Source organism: Folsomia candida, unplaced genomic scaffold (assembly GCF_002217175.1).
Source record: "Folsomia candida strain VU population unplaced genomic scaffold, ASM221717v1 Fcan01_Sc002, whole genome shotgun sequence".
NCBI lineage: Eukaryota > Metazoa > Arthropoda > Collembola > Entomobryomorpha > Isotomidae > Folsomia > Folsomia candida.
In genome coordinates this window covers 15,560,219-15,578,574 of record NW_019091194.1, presented here as the reverse complement: position 1 = coordinate 15,578,574, position 18,356 = coordinate 15,560,219, and the positions used below count along the sequence as shown (strand labels likewise).

The 18,356-nt window shown below is 39.6% G+C and overlaps 2 protein-coding genes across 8 annotated transcripts; both read left to right on the top strand.

Moving 5' to 3' along the window:
- The first annotated feature begins 1,397 nt into the window (after positions 1-1,397).
- On the top strand, positions 1,398-18,356 carry LOC110843502. 7 transcript variants are annotated; one of them, XR_004833971.1, is made up of 19 exons: positions 1,398-1,847; positions 1,942-2,120; positions 2,203-2,323; positions 2,400-2,636; positions 2,727-2,852; positions 2,932-3,014; positions 3,087-3,192; positions 3,268-3,324; positions 3,426-3,589; positions 3,710-3,772; positions 4,273-4,340; positions 4,416-4,529; positions 5,124-5,220; positions 5,986-6,169; positions 6,902-7,027; positions 10,104-11,006; positions 11,254-11,406; positions 12,113-12,520; positions 12,592-12,728. XR_004833971.1 is itself a non-coding variant. In XM_035847720.1 (19 exons), exons 2-19 carry the CDS (start codon positions 1,947-1,949, stop codon positions 16,730-16,732), a joined length of 3,186 nt encoding a protein of 1,061 aa, XP_035703613.1. In that variant the 5' UTR covers positions 1,402-1,847; positions 1,942-1,946; the 3' UTR covers positions 16,733-18,356. The 7 variants fall into 7 exon arrangements, 6 of the variants coding, with proteins under 6 accessions (XP_035703615.1, XP_035703614.1, XP_035703613.1 ...); XM_035847720.1 differs by lacking the exons at positions 12,113-12,520; positions 12,592-12,728 and adding an exon at positions 16,257-18,356 and having other exon boundaries at positions 1,402-1,847; positions 10,104-10,519; positions 10,586-11,006; XM_035847719.1 differs by lacking the exons at positions 12,113-12,520; positions 12,592-12,728 and adding an exon at positions 16,257-18,356 and having other exon boundaries at positions 1,402-1,847; positions 10,104-10,519; positions 10,583-11,006.
- On the top strand, positions 13,021-15,959 carry LOC118434378. Its single transcript, XM_035847723.1, has 6 exons — positions 13,021-13,359; positions 14,143-15,030; positions 15,111-15,167; positions 15,235-15,381; positions 15,455-15,660; positions 15,762-15,959. Exons 1-6 carry the CDS (start codon positions 13,165-13,167, stop codon positions 15,850-15,852), a joined length of 1,584 nt encoding a protein of 527 aa, XP_035703616.1. The 5' UTR covers positions 13,021-13,164; the 3' UTR covers positions 15,853-15,959.

Here is an 18,356-nt window from a genome sequence, read left to right as displayed (position 1 = left end):
AACAAGATGGATGTTGATGGTCACGAATTCAGTCTCAATGACACCGGAGAAGAAGAATACGATGAAAATGAGTGCGACGAAAGTTAATAAAATATTATTGTTTAACATAATCTTTAAACAAAGTAGGTGAAACTAGAGTTGGAAAAAATAATATGGAACATTTTCTGGAGAAACACTTTGTGTCAAGTAAATTGCTTCTCTTTGTGAAACTGATATTTTGTTTATGCTTCACGTCACCGTCACGATCTCCTCCAAATCCGATTTTTTGATTGGTTAAAATTTTTAATTGTCATAGTGATAATTTCGCTCAGCCAATCAAAAAATCGGATTTGGAGGAGGGCGTGACGATAACGTGAAGCATAAACGCACCTTGAGACAACTAAAATTCCGTCATAGATATAAGCAGACAACGAGTATCAGAAAAATGAATGCATCAAGGAAAAAAAATAGCTACTGTCATCGGTTAAAATACATGTGGCTTTAGTGGATTATTAAAGTTTGAGTTAGGGAACAGTCTGGGCATCCTAGTGAGCGAGTTGACTTTTTCTCCTCGCCACTTACCAGTAATGTAAATGATTTTTGTCACTAAGACTTCTAATTTGCAGCTAATACAAAATGGATTGATTTCGTTTTGGTGGCAATAAATTCCCAAGTTTGTGCTTTACAATTGCCATGTTGCATAAATTCCATAATAAATCTCGGTGAAAAGTATTGGACTGAAACATGATATGAGTCCATGTTTCAGTTCAATACTTTTCTCTGAGATTTATTATGGAATTTATGCAACATGGCAATTGTAAAGCACAAACTTGGGAATTTATTGCCACCAAAACGAAATCAATCCATTTTGTATTAGCTGCAAATTAGAAGTTTTAGTCGAAATTTTTCTCCTTTTCTGGTTCGCGATGCCCCGTTTGGAGAGTGGGAACGGTCACTCTCTAAACCCAAAGCAACTTTTTACATGCAACTGCCTGCATTGTTTACATGAAAATCAGCTGCTCTGTTCGCCCCGCCCCCCCTCATTAGCAAAAAATCTCTCGGCACACAAGGAGACGCAACCGTCGTCTCTGTCTTTTAGTTATGAGATTTTTTCAACGTATATGCATTCTTAATAACTTTCACCACAACAGGCTAAAATCTCCCGTATGTCCGAGAAGACTGGAAGCGTGGTTTTCTAGAAAGAAATCATTATCGCTGTCTCCATATGGCTTTTATTAACATTATGGCGTCACTCACTTTCTCCTGCTACTTAATATGTGCACTTGACACGGATGCCGAATTTCGGAGTTGGGCTGTCCTTCTACCCGTTCAGCCAGCACGGCATGGTGGCAAAATTGCCAACGGAGCTGTATCGATTTTCTCCCTGGACCACTCTATTCAATATGAATGCAGGAAAACCCTAAAACCACGGCTGATGGTGAATTAGCATTACTTCCAGCCAAGGCTTTCTCCGTTTTTTCTTCATTCACTGCACGGTGAAAGTTCAAAAAGAGATTGTCCATCAACGGCTGTGTATCCAATGGAAGATCGATGTAGACATAAGAGCCAGCCAGAAAAACAACGTTGAAAGGTTACGCAAAGTTGGCATGCCTTATCGCATGATAAAAACGCGCATGTTGCACAGACAAAAAACTCTCCGGATGTGAAATACTACATTTTCTCTTTTCTAAGCAATGGCTGGCACATTTCTTGAAATTTGTCTGGGTTTTTGCCACAAGTTTGATATAACTAAATAATTAAATATATGTACAATATAACAGTTTCGTGAAATTGTGGCAAGTACGAGAAGAATGGTACTTGTGAATTATTAAGTTTACTTTCAAGTTGTCTTCCAGTCGACTAAAGCGGTGAGTTATACTTATTCAGATGGATATTTTCACGTTTATGCGAGAGTGTACATAGATATTTAAGTACTGGATATTTCTAAATGGCTGGGATTAGGAATTATGATGCCTACCTGCAAAATGAACGAAACCAAGTTGGAGGTGAACGAGAACTACGAGGAGGCTGACCTCAGCGACGTCGAGGACGACGTTTTTGTCCGGAGTGGAGGGAGGAACGGATACCGAGTGGAATATGACATTGCCAAGAAACCTCTCATGACACCGAGAAAGAAAGTGGTAATAAGCAATTCCGCTAACTCCACTTTCCTGTATACGAGTCATGCATTCTTATAATTTTACAATTTGTGTGATGTTCCAGTATGGTTTCGACAATATGAAAAACGGTGGTTTACATACCGAAGTTCGTTCAGCGCCACAATCCCTCAGAGTAATTTGTATGCCCATGTGCTACATTTTGATCTCCACTTTTGCGTTCTTAGGTAAACGAAAAGCCAATAATTATTCTCCAAGTATAATTTAATTGTCAAATATACAAGAATTATATGCGCAACACAGGGCTGATTACTGTAATAACATTCCTCACGAATTATGTCTCTTGGCCCCTGAGCATTGTGAACATTTGGAAGAAAGGTCATGGAAGTAGCGGCTCCCAGCAGTTTGTGCCCTGTGATAACTTTGAAGTGACGGATGTTTGGGTGCAGCAGTTTCCAAAATTACTTACAGAATCAGCTTTTCGCCTCGTCGACGTCAATGGCGATGGAGTCGATGATATAATATTTGGATATGCAACAGGTATGTACAAAAGTTGGGCGAGAAAGAAAACATAGGGGCTTATTGATGTTCGATGGATTCAATTAGTGCATAATGTGTTTTGTTGTGCAGGGGCGGATGGATATGGCATCCCCGATTTTGTCTGTGATATTTACTTCAATGGTCAGATGCCATGTTTTGGGGGTGTATTATCCTTAGACGGCGTTGACGGGAAAGAGTTGTGGAGACACTGGACAGGTAAAAATAGGGTATTTTTAGTACCTGCATGTACCTGTTGCGTGTATTTATATTGCACTTCTGGCTTATCAACTTTCAGCACATGAAGTTTTTGCGTTAAATTGCAACGAAGATATAAATCTTGATCGAATACCTGACTGCCTTGTGGGAGGGAGAGCTGGGGTATGGAAATATTTGTACTTCGACGTTTACGTAAATATCAAGTGGCAGGGAAGTCATGATGATTTGTTTCAGGTTTTCTGTGCAATAAGTGGAAGCGACGGAACTCTATTGTGGTCGTTTGATGCAAAAAATGCCCTCATGAACATTTATACGTCTCAGTTTATTCGCGATTTAAATGGTAAGTACTTATAACACATACTTATACCTCGTTAACGGTTGCATAAATGCACTCATATAAATTTCAATTATTAAGGCGATGGGGTTCAAGAAGTATTAGCAGTGCAGGGGGGCGACCCATTGGCGGAGCCTGGTAAGTCATGATGAAAGTAGTTTGCATAATCTACGTATGAATAATGTGTTAGTTTTCTAATGAGGATTTATAAGGTTATCATTCATTTTTTTTGCTCGTAGGAAGTACAAACCGATTGTCTGGGAGGATAATGATCGTTAGTGGTAAAACTGGCGAAGTTTTACAGGCGGTAGGAACACCAGACCAAAAAGAAAGTTATTATTCCCCACAAATTTTAACTTATCCGGATGGCACGGATTACGTTTTATTTGGAACGGGCGGCGAGGTGTGCTACCTTTATTTACTCTCGTTTATCCGTCCTCGTTTATTTTGCAAATGCGATACGCATATGCATTGCATTACATATATTTCGAAATTAATATTTTTTTTACTTGAAACGACGAAGACTCATGGAGGAGGACTTTACCTTCTCTCCCTGGCAGAACTGTACAAGGGGTCAACAGAAAATGTAAGTTTTTGTAGTATTATCAACACTCTTTCCTGATTACAACCCTTTCTGACTTATACAATTTCTTCAGATTGGCTCAAAACGTATAATTACTAATCGTCAGATATTAGTTGTTAATTAGTTGCCAGCCCATAATGTCACCCTTTCATTCCTTCAATAGAACCCACTCGTTATTAATTGCATGCATTTACTTGCCTTTGTGGTATGGCATCTACCCAAAGCAGGATTTTTAGAATAAGTAAGCCTTTGATCCTTCAGAGACAACCTTCCAGTTAATTACTCTGTGGTGTTGGCAATCGCAATTTGCGATTGCCAACACTCGCAATCAGTAAAGCACTTAATTAGAAACCATTCTACAATTTACCATGAGCTGGCTGACATTTCGCACACACTATGAAATTATGACGGAGAAAAATTAGCGAGCTATTCACTCTCCAGCTTGTGCTAATAATTAGTTTTAGCGTTGTCGTAACCCTAATTAAAAGTGGTTTGTTTAACAGGCAAAACTGCTCTACCAAGATGACCAAAAAGGAATTATGGTTCCTCCAGTAATTGCAGATATAAATGGGTAATTAATAATATATATAACACATATATTTAGGTTTAGGTATATGTATATATACACTTATATTTGCATAAATAGGGACTCAGTCGCAGATATCATTATGGCGATGTTCAACTCCAGCGTGATAGCGTTTGATGGGAACTCATTCAATCAGATTTGGAATTATTCATTCCCATCCTCTGAAACTTACACGTGAGTAAATTTACGTATGTACATGTGTCCATTAGCAGAGTTTTGTACCAGGCGTCTCGTTCTTATGTATTTATTTATGTAGTTATGCAATGCTCACTCTTTTAACGTTCCGTAAAATGAGGAAGAATGAATTAGGTACTGCTTATAAATGACAAGATTAGCCGAACGAGATTAGATTATTCCTCAGAGCATTTGACAGCATGCACCAGGAACCAAGAAGAACCTCCCTCTCTCAAGGATGACGTTCACGCGTTAGGTTAATTTAGTGGATGAGAAATAAGAGAATGCTTTAAACTACTCTCGTAGATTAAACTACTCTTCTCCGCACTTGTACTTTGCTTGGGAGGAAAGAAATCTCTTCAATATTTAAACAAATTGTGATGAAGTAGGCGAACATGGACAGAGAGAAAAGCAGAACGCCCGAAGAGAAAGTAAAAAACTTTCCCGTCTTTCTCGCTAGCATCGCTTCATTTTTTTTAAAGAACGACCTTATACATTGCAAAATGCATGTGTTTGTTATATGTACTTGAAAATAAATGAGGACGGATGTATAATGTGCATACGTACATATCAATGTAATTTGTATTTATGCAGCACTTTGACACCTGGATACTTTAATGATGACACTGTCCTCGACTTTCTTGTCAAATACCAGTTTGGTCCAGGCTTCCCAGTCTATTATTATGCAAAAGTAAGTTAACAAAATTTCCTAAATTTGATGGTGTATAGTACATGTGAAAAATGCACTTGGAGAATTGCCATATTTGCATTTCAATTGAAAAGAATTTTTGAGGATGATGTTCATTATGCTTCTTTATACATATTCAGTGTAAGAGTACAGTTAACGTCATTACTGTCTGTCTCATTATTTAAATACCCCAGTATAGACTCAAATGAATCCATCCAGTAACATAAATGTATATATGTTACCGTATTTGCTCTTTGATAAAAATAAGTACACGACCCCAACTTCGATCCTCCTGACGCACACGACGGTGACGACCACGATGTTGAAATCCAAACCACAACCAACTAACTAGCCATACTTCCATCTTTTTGATTTGCTTACTTATTCGGTTTCTATATTTAAATCCACGTTCGTTGTTTAACTTTATTACTTGTACATTATTATTTTTGAAAATGGGGTCCCAAGAAATGATAAATTATTTAGATGGATGTACTCATTGGTACACTTGATTGGGGATGAAATCCAAGTTATCCAATTGCATTTTTCTGAAATGTTGGAGCTAATTTGAAACGGGAAACTGTGCAATTGGATCATTTTCTACTAAACCAACGTCGTATCGAGTTTTAAAATATTTCTTCCTTGATGTCCCTTGATATTTGTTTCTTTTTCTCCTCCTGGAAGACTCGTTATGAACTTTACTCATGCACATACATAGTCTGTTTCTTCCCTTGGTTGTATTTATGATAATCATGTTGCACTTTTTTCTAGACGACGGTCTTGGACGGGATCACAGGTTCTCCGATTTTAGAAAAGCCGATAATTGACACAATTGGTTCGCAAGCGAGCACCCCGCTCATTCGATGTGAAGGATTTGGTAACGACATTTTCCTTTATTGGAGCTCAAATTGCAAAGGATTTGAAAGCAATTCGTCCCAGTTCGCCTTTGTTAAAGGTAAGCCTTGGTAAAATCTCTGCTTACTTGCGCTCATTATACATAAATACATACGTCCCCCCGGTTAGAGCAAGTTTTTGATTTAACAAACTTTCTCAATTTTGTGATTTGCAAAAGTCGAGTACAGTTGAGTACACCATTTCCACAAAGAAACGGTGGCGATACCTCAACTTTTCTATCTTATTCTCCTCTTTTACCAATGTCACAAACTTCTCTTATTGCGTCTAATTAAGGACATTCAATCATTGGCGAAACCTGAGACAAACGTGTGGTTAGATTGGATAATCTAATTTTCATGGGTCATTTTCACCGAAACCCCATTTTGACTCGTGTGTTGTCACTAATTGGACTTTGTAAATAGATAATATAGAATTCTGCTCATGGATTATTATGCTAAAAATACAATTCTTCTCATTGTCATCACATAAATTATAATTGCATCAAAGAGCGTTTTTGAAGTGGTGTTTGAAATGGTGGTATGCATAGAAAAATAACATTTCACACTGCAACCCCATCTCATTAAATTCCCAAAGATAAAAGGAGAAAAACATCCTTCGTTATTTCTCACAACTCGACTTTTTTTTACTGTTTTGTTGAAAACATCGTTAAGGTTTGGCATGAAAGAAGAAATAAACTCATTGTGCACACATATTGCGTTGCAACATATTTCTAATCATGAGAAGTTGTTATTGAAATGAATGTTTTGGTTGTATACATACGTATTTTTTGCAGGGACAACTGTTCACGAGCAGAGCAGGGCAGACTTCTGTAAACTTCGATTCAATTCGAAACTAATCAACCAACTTCGAGCCTTCAACCATGGCACCGGTCTTCCTGGTTCTGTCATTTACGACTCGGGTATGTTTGCTTTCGAATTAAAATTTCCTTTGTCAACTGGCTTGCTTTCTCTCGTTTTATCACCACATCTTCCAAGACACGTCTGTTTCATTCATTTCTGGGTTTTCGCGAAGTCTTACATTACGACTAGTTTGCTCTGGAACACAAATCTCAAGACTTTTGTTACCAATGAGCACTACCAAAGTTTGGTGATAGGATTTGACGACGCCTACTGTTTATAAACATTATTTACAGAAGGTATGTGTACAACCTGATGAGATCAGACGTGGTCCCTTAAGTTTAAAAGATTATGGTTCGGGATTTTGATTTTGTTCGCTATTACGTAATGCTCTACAAACAAGCCATCATACTATTTTCGTGCAAAATTGCAAGTTGCCAATTTTGACAACTTTCGCCGAAATTTTAAGGTAGTTTATCCATATATTATTACACTGGTTTTTAAGGCTTCGTCTTTTTTCCCATGAGACAAAATACATAAGATTCTCTACACGTAATCTGAAAAATTTTGCTAGAACGAGAACGAATAAATAAATGAAGGTGCAGGCAGTCTGCAGAACTGCATTTCCCACGATGATGGATGGTGAAAGCAGAATAAATCTCAAAAACATGAAGGAGACAAGACACAGAATCCCAGAGAGTATAACACTAATTAAGTCCCTTGTTGCGAATGTAGTGAAATGAGCTGAATATTCAATTGTGTCTGCTTGGCATCCCTGGAGTTGATGAATGTATTTGCACGGGCGGATGAAAATGTATGTATCACTACTGATGGGGTAACAAAATATATGGAGCTATTTGGCAGCTACATACCTACATAACTATACTGATGGTTAGTTTAGTTAGTGGGTTTTGGTTAGTTAGTGAAGGTGGGCGTACGCCAAAATTCAATCAAACTGATTTCATACCACGATCAGGAGGAGCAGTGAGATAATGAGAAATCGTCTATTTTGCACACTCTTCCTCTCTGTCGACTCCATTATCCCTGCGATGATAGCAATACTACAATATCATCATCCTCCTCCCCCATCGCTCCTGTTAATGAAATGTTCATTGATTGAATTGCACACGAATAAGTGACATGTTTTGGAGAGGAGTGAAAAGGTTGAATAAAGCGGCGTTCGGCCTTGTTTTGTTGAGCGGAATAATATGCAATATGTGTGCACACGTATCAACAAATGGAAATAATAATACTTTCTCCTTAATGTCAGCAATTGTCTGTTGCGTTTTGGCTAAAGTAAAATAAACCAGGGACATGGGCGTCATGTCGCTGTCAGTTTTCCGTCATTTACTAGGAGAGACCTCTCTTTCTTATTGGCTTGGCACTACTGCGTCTATTACCGGGTTTTCGTCAGACGCGTAATATCATTTCCATTGGTAATAAGCTGCGGAAGGACCATGAATTTTGTTAATCATGGTGCAAGCCGAGTTTGGTTGTTTATTCAACTATGCACTATGTAGCAAGTCTCATCCGTTCAGTGGGTGGCATTGTTTTGCATGGAAGCCTTAAATCTGGGTGGAATGAAGGATTTTCTCTATCACGATGAGGTATCCGTTTGAAAAATAGTTCCCATCATGGCGTGTTGCACTCACTCATATAATATTTCAAGGTCCATTAACCCACAATATTGAATTTGCAGCTGGTGGTGTCTGGTGTACGTTTAGTGTCGTGAAAGGTCTGGTTTGTAGCTTGGATTATTCGCCCAATTCCTCTTCTTCTCCTTGCAGTCTTTTAGGACAAGACAGAGACGACCAAAATGGAGGCTCGCCTCTGACTTCAATTTCATCCAATTTCGAATGGAAGAGAAAGTAGAATGCTTTGTGTGACTTTGTCCCTTATTGAATGAAGACTACAATGATAGATTGCGACAGGATGACATGTTGATGGAATTCTTGTCCAGGTTTGCAGCTGAAGCAGCAGCACTCGGAAATATTTGCAGGTTGGCCGGGTGGTCATCTAGTCTTCTTTCTTCCCCTTTGCTTGCGTCTACATTGTCGAATCTACATCGAGAGAATTCGTCTGGAGGATAGCAGTTCCATTCTCATTGTTTTCGGACCATTGGCTATGCGAAGCTAGGAACTTAAATTCATATCAGCGAGGAGAATATATGCATAGCAGTGGTGAACTTGAAGGTATATCTACTTCTGCATCTGTCCATGCTCGTATACATGCCATTCGAAAGACGAGCACTCCAAATTGTTGCTTGCTTCACCCAGAATTCACAAGAATTCGTAAATTTCATTATGAGGACAGCCACTTTGTTCATGGCAATGGGTATGTATTTGGATGGAAGAACCGTATGTATTCTGGAGCACACTACTTTTGGTCGATGTTAGTTTTGCACTGAAAATAAAAGTAATTGCATAGAACGACACGGCCCAATTATTAATTTTCGAAATTGAAGTTGTGTACATATTTACACTCATTACTCATATTTTTAATGAGGGACGTGTTGTAACATACATATTTGTACTTGTAGTACTTAATTCATTCCCTGATGATCGGTGGCTCCCACGAGTCGTGGGTATAATGTACTTTATGCCATAATTTCGACATGCCATATCTAAATACAGGTACTTTTGAACATCCGACAGAGGCAGCCGCCCATAATTAAGCGAACTTCAAAGCATTCAACTCTCCCATATTCCATATCTGAGTTTGTAATTAAAGATGGTTATTATTAACGTGACTTGTAGTACGTGTAGTACAGATAATGAGGGAAAAAGTCGTCATATTTTATTTTCATCCAGCCTATTTTTACGTAGTTTTGTTGACGAACATTACTCAATTTTCAGTTTTTTAGGGAGAGCACAAAATCTTTTGTGAACTTTCTCCACTTTCTCTAAGATTTGACGACAATTTCTCGATTCCTTCTGCCATTAAGTTATGCGAGGTCAAGGTAGAGTCAGCATTAGCTGAAAATTTATGCACTTGACAAAGTCATTTTATCACAGCTAGTGAAAGTCGCACCAAATTCTATCAAATATAAAATGATTGAATCGATGATCACATTTGCAAAGCTATTCTATGACTATTTTTATCTGCATTGCTAACTTGTTGCCTTTGCCAAACTTGTAGAATTACGAACTGCTCTGGAGTACAACAACACAGTCGACACTTCAGCAGATGGGCAAAATTACTTGCGAATGCATCCCGAAATGTGGCAATATCTAGATCAACGCTATTCTAATGTGAAACCGCAATCAGTGGATACGTCAGATATAATTCCAAGATATCCAGCATCCGCACTAATGCCGCCAGGTATGGACACCAGGGGCGGAGGAAACCTGGGGGGCCAGTCATCTCTTGGGCAATATGTGCCCAGCTATCCTGGAGGATCCGCTGTTTATGAGTTGCCATCTCAGCCTGAGCTCAGTGAAAGCATCAAGTATCCGACGTACCACAGTGTGCATAAACATGGCAAGTACCCCATCCCTCAGTCCGTCCTAGGCTCAGAAGTGGCAGGAGGTGGGGGCATGAGTAATGGGAACGGGGTACGAGATCTCAATATTAACGTCGATCGTAGAACTCAGCATCTCTCTTCTCCTTCCCTCCAGCAGGCAGAAGAGCGGAGAGGAGAAAGCAACGGAAATGTCAACATGTGGCCGAGCTATTACAACAAACTCGCTCCTGGGATGGACGAAGGGGAAAAATATCCGGCCGTTTTTCCGTATTCAAAAAGCACACTGGGTCATCTCAGATATTTGCCACAAAGCAGCGATGGTGAAAGTGCCGCTGAGATGAATCGGGAGCGAAATGAAGACATGGCAAATGTTCTTGGGGCTGGAGGTGAAGATCAAGCGATGCTCAATCAATATCTTCAACATCCTCAAAGTAGGTGGAAAAGGGACGAGGCACGAGAGGATCGTGTCAGGACAGCAAGTGCACGCCAGAAATTTGATGAGCTGCGGAAACGCGTGCTTAGCAAAAGACACATTGGGCCTCATGACATGGATGGGATTCAACGCTTGATTTCAACAGGTAGTTCCATGTCGTTATTATTATAGTCATTTCGACAAGATGGAATTTATAAATGTCATCCCAGCATATGCGTATGTACGCTGGGATGAACCTCCAAATCAGGCTTAATCGACCGTTCAAAGTTAGTCGTCCGTAAATACATTTGAGCTCTTTGTGTACTAATGAGCATGTGTGATAACGAGGTTATGCGGATGCGATGCTGAAAACCCGATAAATATTGAGAGGCATATTTCATAAAACATTTCAGGAACTCTGGCACAACCGGTTAACGGTGAAGGTATCGATCTCATATTTGCGACGTACTGGTTCTTCCCAGCAAAACCTCAAGCTATTCTCCCAAAGGACCAGGAATGCATCCAGGAAAAGCTCTCTAAAGAGACCGAGCGCTTTGATGAAAGAAGTAAGTCATAATTTTCATCGCCCTAATAATTAGCATACAAGGTTAACTAGAAATTAAGTAACGCTGTCGTCATCCTTGCGATAATAATTATCCGCAATAACACATTATGCAAAATGGTATATCGTGCTTTGTTTTTCTATATGTGCATATTTATTTGAGTTATTCAGTTGAGTTGCAAGACAAGACAAAAGTTTATGGCTTGAATAATATGCAATTAATCGGTCAGACTCGGAGATTGATATTGAATTAAGTATAATAATTTACTCATTCATTGGCTATCTCTTGATGCCGACTGAGCGGGACTTTCACCTTGCACAAAAGTCAAACTGTGAATATTCTTTGTCTTTGAAGTTTTAAGGCATAATACGTGAGCTAATTATTCACCAACCTTGATTGAATAACTTACAAGTTACTAGATTCTGGACTTGTTCAATCAAGTCCTAACTCCTAAATATGCACATGTTCAGTGTTGCACTGCATTCCTTAGCAACGTGGAGGTTTGAGGAACTACACAAAACCAAGATTCCTAAACTTTTTAGTTTGTTTCCGTGGAGTGAATGTGTTAAGATTATGTAATTACATAATTACATAATCTTAATACATTCACTCCACGGAAACAAACTAAAAAGTTTAGGAATCTTGACACAAAACCATGAATAAGTGAAGGTAAAATCTTGAGTTAAGCTTGTATAATAAATTGGATTAGTTTCTCTAGTGTAGCCGCTTAAAAATTCGTCCTTGAACATTGAACTCATGTCCATAGCTCAGACACACTCTCAAACACAAAGCTAAAGTTAGCTCTTGCAGTCATTAGTGCATTAATAAGCAAATCGGTTACGCAAGACGATGAAATTGTATGGAGCTACCTACGCCCAAAGTCGAGACTTGACAAGCAGAAATACCACACGTCCCACGTTGACAAAACCGATTGTTAACTTTGCTGGCCACTTATTCCCTGAATATCACACCAAATGCAATCCCAGAGTAAAGCACCGACCACTCTGGAACTTTCCAGTCACACAGCACGACATGGACTTTGCATGCACATGTTATAGACAGGTCAGAGGAGGTCCTCGGAAATACTGCATGTACTGGGAAGATGAGTTTATACTGGGTGAGTAGAAAATGTACATTGGCGAATTACCCTATTTTCACCAATTGTTATGCATACGTTCCATTCCTCAGACCTGCCACACGGCTATAATCATGATGTTCAGGTAGAAGGGCCCTTTCAGGGCAAAATTGTGTGGAATAAAGTGGATCCCTATTCTTGGTTCCAGCCAAATGAATGTGAGCAGAATGATCCTCGTCGTCGAATTATTGGGACAAATAGAACCAAACGATCAAGGGTAACAGGTGCGACTGGCGGACGTAATGGTCCACGCACACATACCGAAATGAAACACGGGCACAGGAAGAATGAATTTATGCATAAAGCACAATTTCGGGACGGAGTCATTGTGACAAATTCTCAAACAACTGGAAACAGCACGTCCAATTCAGCATCTGAAGAAATAATATTTCATATGAAACCAGAGCCAGGATTTTCCTCGGGTGTTGGCTTTGAGGAACTGTTATCGCCGAATAGTGGCAACCGCAAGCCAGCCCCCCAATCTACCGGCGCATTTCCAACCATGAAAAATAAGAAAAATAAACCCCTCAAATTAAAGCAAACTGCTCCGCCCGTGATGACTCATATTCTCAAGCATCCAGCTCCTGCAATTCAGCCAGCTTCAAAAAAAGCCAACAGTACTAAAGATGATGCTGAAAATAATGCATCAAACCCCCCAAAAGGAAAACACGCCTTATTACCCACCACAAAAGAGGTACCCAAAGACCATTCTGCAGAACCAACTGACAAGCAGCCATCAAATAAAAAACACAAAAAAGTTCCGACTTCAAAGGTCACCAAATCTGCTGAGGTCAAGAGTCATGATTCCTCTTCAGGGTCAGGTTCGTCATCTGGATCAAGTTCATCGTCCGACTCGTCAGATCTGAAAGGGGTCGATTCGAAGATTGTATGTCAAATTGACCCAGTCACATTGACCCGCTCATATTGACCCAGCGACAGATTGACCCAACACCATGTTGATTTTATTTACATTTTTGTGATCCCAGATAGTTGCTCTATCATATCCAATTCCAAACTCAACTTTTTTGAAATTTTCAATATTTTTGAAGATTTTCTGACCAATGTATTGAAAAAATTCGAAATTTAAAAAAAGTTGAGATTACTATGGGATATGATAGAGCAACTATCTGAGATCACAAAAATGTAAATAATCCAAATCTGACCAAAACTCGATTTTGGGTGATGATTTTAGTGGGACAACTCTGGGGGTTTGACGTCTTTGAGGGGGTGTGGCGGGCGTAAACGGGCTCATGGAGTAAAACCCTCCTTCACTTTTGTACACTGATATAATAGTACTACAACATATCCAAAGGACAACAAAATCTGGACATGACAACCTGTGGCACTCTACTCCTGAGTTTGACAAAAAGGGTAAACTGCGTATCACACGCTACGGGCGTAAATATTTGTGTATGCAGTAAATAGTACATGTACATATAGCATGGGATCAATATATATATGACTTTGGTGAATCTATCGCTGGGTCAATCTGACGTTGGGTCAATTTGTCGCTGGGTCAATATGGCGATGGTTAAATTTGTCGCTGGGTCAATTTGTCGTTGGTCAATGTGACTGGGTCAATTTGACGCCTCACCGATTCGAAGGGGGAAGGCACCCAGTCCATTGACGGACACACTACAGTTGTGAATGCGACAACCCTAATTTTCACTGCTGACGAAGAGCGTGCAAGTAGAGCAGGATCAGCTTCCTCAAATCAAACTTTACCCCCATTGACAAAGTCGGCCCCAGAGTTAAGACAACCATCTGATACTAAACACGTGGCCCCACTAGACACCAAATCGGAAGAAAACATTCCACTTTCGAGAAGTAAGGAGCTGCCAAGCCCAGACGCTCCTGCAACAATAGACAAAAAAGTTCCAAAAAATTTACCAAAGACAAATCCGCCGCACACGAAATCAAATAAGTTGTCCAAAGTTGCACCACAATCCAAGAAGGAGGCATCGTTTCCATCTGCTACAGTTCTTCCTGCTCCTACAAAACCAGTAGTAAAAGAGGAACCGAATGTAAAATTGACCAACAAAAACAATGATTATTACGAAGAAGAAGCACCCACTACAGACGTTAGCAAATCAGCTTATCGACCCACTGATGACAAGCGTCCTCCAATCAATCAAGAAACTGTGAAGGACAACAATTTTTGGGGCTTTACGTCTACACGACATATCGCACAAAAGCCAGAGATTCGAGTGCCGCGCGTCTACTCTTTGGACCTCGCGAGCAATCCGAAAGCCAAGGAGACTCTCATTGAAGAAAGTGAAGATGTCGTGACGACTGTGGTACCAGAAGCGTCGTTGCACTCGCACACAATTCCTGACCCGTACAACACTGTCCCATTGCCGGACGCTATGTCGAAGGACGTGGTAAAAAACATGATAGATGAGAAAGAAAAGGGGGATGAAGGGGAGGAGTCTTTGGTGAAGATGCCAATCAAAGCTACGCCATACACTAAGGAACCACCTCATGGACTGAGGGTATCATCTCAAATATTTAACTAAAGGGTTTGGGTGTTTCGTGCTTGTATCTTTTGTACATATGTCACATGCAATTTCAGACCTTATTTCCTCCCAATCTGGCGAAAGCAGTTGCAAAGAATCAGTCTCAAGTTCAGGTAGATAATAATCCCCAGGTTTAGTTCATAAATTTGTAAGGGTAAAAATCAAATTTCTGTTTTTCAGCAACTGAAAGTTGACTCTGTGGTAAATAAGGCTGCCCGTGTTGAGTATGAGATTTATCAGGATGACTACCGCAACCCAAAGTACCGATTCTTTAAGAAATACAAAGAGAAAGTTACTGCAGAAGATGTGAAGGAAAAGGAAAATTGGGTGGGTTGTGTGTTGGGTTGGCTTTTATAATAACTGAATTTCCTGAAATATCTAAAATCATGATAACAATTAGGTTCCGTGGGCCAATTGTTTCGACAATAAAAAGCAGGAAAAGAAATTCCACATAGACAAGAAACTGGGAGCGTTGGAAGAGGTGCAAGAGTTCAGAAAGGCCAAGAAACAGGAACAGATTGACCAATACGGAAAGGGTCCCATTTTTAATAGGATCGTGTCATGTCTTTGTGGTGAAGATAACGAAGCTGGGTATCAAGTGCCAGGGTACAAATTACTCAATTTATTTCTTCTCAAAATCCAAGCAAATCCAAAACTTATTACATGTGCAAAACATATTTATTATTAACACAACGGCTTATTTTTAGTTACAAACCTCCAGAATTGGAGGAGGACGAAGATGACCTTCAGCATTTCATGGAGGCGCCACATTATAAAGAAAAGCGCAGAAGTTACTGACTGACATGTATTTTTATATTCTTATGTTGCCCGTTATTGATTAAGTTACAAACAAAATTATCAGTTGTAATATCAAACGAACAATAAACAATCTCAGTCAAATTCTGCATGAAAGTTCTTATACAATAACCTTCGTGTAATAATTAAGGACACAGACTGAACGTGCATACTAAATGGGAATGGGGCGAAGGGAGAACTCACTTTTTCGACTAGTGACATTCGAGCGTTGTCTGTTCTGTTCTTTTCTTTTCAATACAATTTAATGAATAGAACGGAAACTGCTCTTAATCATCTCACGTTGCACACACACATATTGCCCTCCTGTGCATGTAGAAACGGAATCTGCTCATTAGTGAGTTACAGCACGAACTGAAAACATCCACGTTTGTTTGTGTGCTTTACAGGCAAATACTACGGGATGGATCATGACCAGTACGAGGATACTATCACGAACGAATGTCTCCAACAACAAGACGATCAGCATCAGCAACAGCCACCGTCTTCTTCTTCGTCTGATGGAGTGGATGAAAATGATGAGGGTTCATCAAGTCAAACAGCCGAAGGACAAAGAACGAGCGGTTCTGGTACTTATGAAAGTCAATCCTCATACAATCCATTTGATGTCCAAATGGGGCAGATGACAGTGTACCGGGTTCACATCACTTGTTCGTGCTCCGAATTTAATAACAAAAAATCCAGTGATGAAAAAGGTTCTCATAAAAACGAAAAGAAATGCGCTAGTATTTTACCAATGAAGGATCAACCCTGGTCGGGATATATGGGATCCCATGCGGACTCGCACCTCTTGAAAAAAGTCAACATTATGCCCACCTCACAAACAACATCTTCCCCAATAACGCCCACAAAGTCAGTTCCTTAACTCAGCGAGCAAGGTAAAGCCCACCAAGCGCTGCATACGTACATACGTCTCTAAAATTACGACCCCGTTTTTATGAGAGGCCTCTCCATGTACATCCAAGCTCGTTCAATCCAAGTCCAAGGCTATCCGTTCAGCCAAGACCTCCTTCAATCCTCCTTCCAAAAACCAAACATGAGCTCATCTTTACTAGCGAAGCATTAGATCGGCATTGAGGGCCACCCGAAATGAACCATCTCTTCAATTGAAACACGGAAAAGTCAGTCGATGGAGTAAAATTCTTAATCAAATATCCTGAGGAATATATAGATGAAAGAAAGAGGGAAATCGGGAGAGAGAGAGAAAGAAAAATGGGGAGAAAGTTGGATTGGTCGTTCTACTCGAAAAGAAAATCGAAGCATGTGAAAGATAAATGGTAATAAAACCTTGTGCTCCAGCACAGGTTTTTTTTACTACACGTTTTCGTTGTGAATGATAAGCAAGGAGAAATAGGACATCCACCTTTCTTCCTCCTTTCTCTTTCCACCCCTGCATTCACTCATTTGATATTAGTCCTCCCCATCATGATGTGCAGCTCTATGGAGCAAGAATCCACCATTAAGGCTTCCTCAGGCTGTGTTGCAAGAAAGTCGCAAAAATACTCCTCACAATCTTTTACTCTCATCTGTAAACCAGCCAAGGCTTCTGTTCCAGGTACACAGCTAGCACGGCCAAACTGCTGAAAATCGGCCAACTGAAGGAAGGGAAGTAAAGCGAGGAAGGGTAATGGGCATTTCATTGGATATTATGTGCCGGTCTCATATTGTGAGTGAAAGCAAAAAGGAAAATCGTTTCTTTATTTCGCCAACATTCATTCTTTCACGGCTGGAAATATTATATAGCTTTTGTTGATATGATGAGGTTAACTGTTTCTGTAACTGGACACATCTCCGTGTCCAAAAGAATGAAGGTGAAAAGCAGTACCGTCGATGATCTCAGGACTCACGGACTCTTGAATCGTATTGATTCAAGACCCGTGTCGTATTTCATATAACTGAATATGAGCACCACATGCGACAGAACGGTATCAAATCAAAATGACACTTTCAATTAACGACTTGACTTTCCGTAAAATAATACTACATAAAATAATGACATCTCTCTATTTTATAGCCACGTGTGAAGGTCTATTTAGGATTAGTAAGCGTCATAGTATTAAAGATTTAGTATTACTAGTGTACGTAATGCAACGTTTTACACAACATCATCTGTATAATAATTAGTTATGCTATGCTGTTAGCGTTGGAAATTTGTCTGACAATTCTTGCTTTGCTTTCATTTATGTGGGCGTTAATCGTTCATGGATATGTGAGTTTGAGTTTATAACAAGTTTTATGTACGACGTAGTGGATTCTACTATTGCGCACCTCTTTATTATCACCTCACCTGCATTTTGTATATACCTGGCAAAATAATCCCGATAATTCCATATTCCTATTTTTATTTCGTCCAATACATACATTTACAAACCTTAATTACTACTCGTGTATAGGAATTTGTGTGATTGACTTGAATTCATCAAAGTTATATGTGAGTACAAATGTTATATAAATGAATAAAAATTGGAAAACCATGTCTTTATAAGTAA

Excerpts from the sequence above, each read along its gene's own strand:
- LOC118434378 (XM_035847723.1), top strand. The coding sequence starts at position 13,165 with ATGATGCTGAAAATAATGCATCAAACCCCCCAAAAGGAAAACACGCCT. Across the intron at positions 13,360-14,142 it reads TGATTCCTCTTCAGGGTCAG|GGGGAAGGCACCCAGTCCAT; the intron begins GTTCGTCATCTG and ends ACCGATTCGAAG. Across the intron at positions 15,382-15,454 it reads TGAAGGAAAAGGAAAATTGG|GTTCCGTGGGCCAATTGTTT; the intron begins GTGGGTTGTGTG and ends GATAACAATTAG.
- LOC110843502 (XM_035847718.1), top strand. The coding sequence starts at position 1,947 with ATGATGCCTACCTGCAAAATGAACGAAACCAAGTTGGAGGTGAACGAG. Across the intron at positions 3,325-3,425 it reads CGACCCATTGGCGGAGCCTG|GAAGTACAAACCGATTGTCT; the intron begins GTAAGTCATGAT and ends TTTTGCTCGTAG. Across the intron at positions 4,530-5,123 it reads CCATCCTCTGAAACTTACAC|CACTTTGACACCTGGATACT; the intron begins GTGAGTAAATTT and ends GTATTTATGCAG.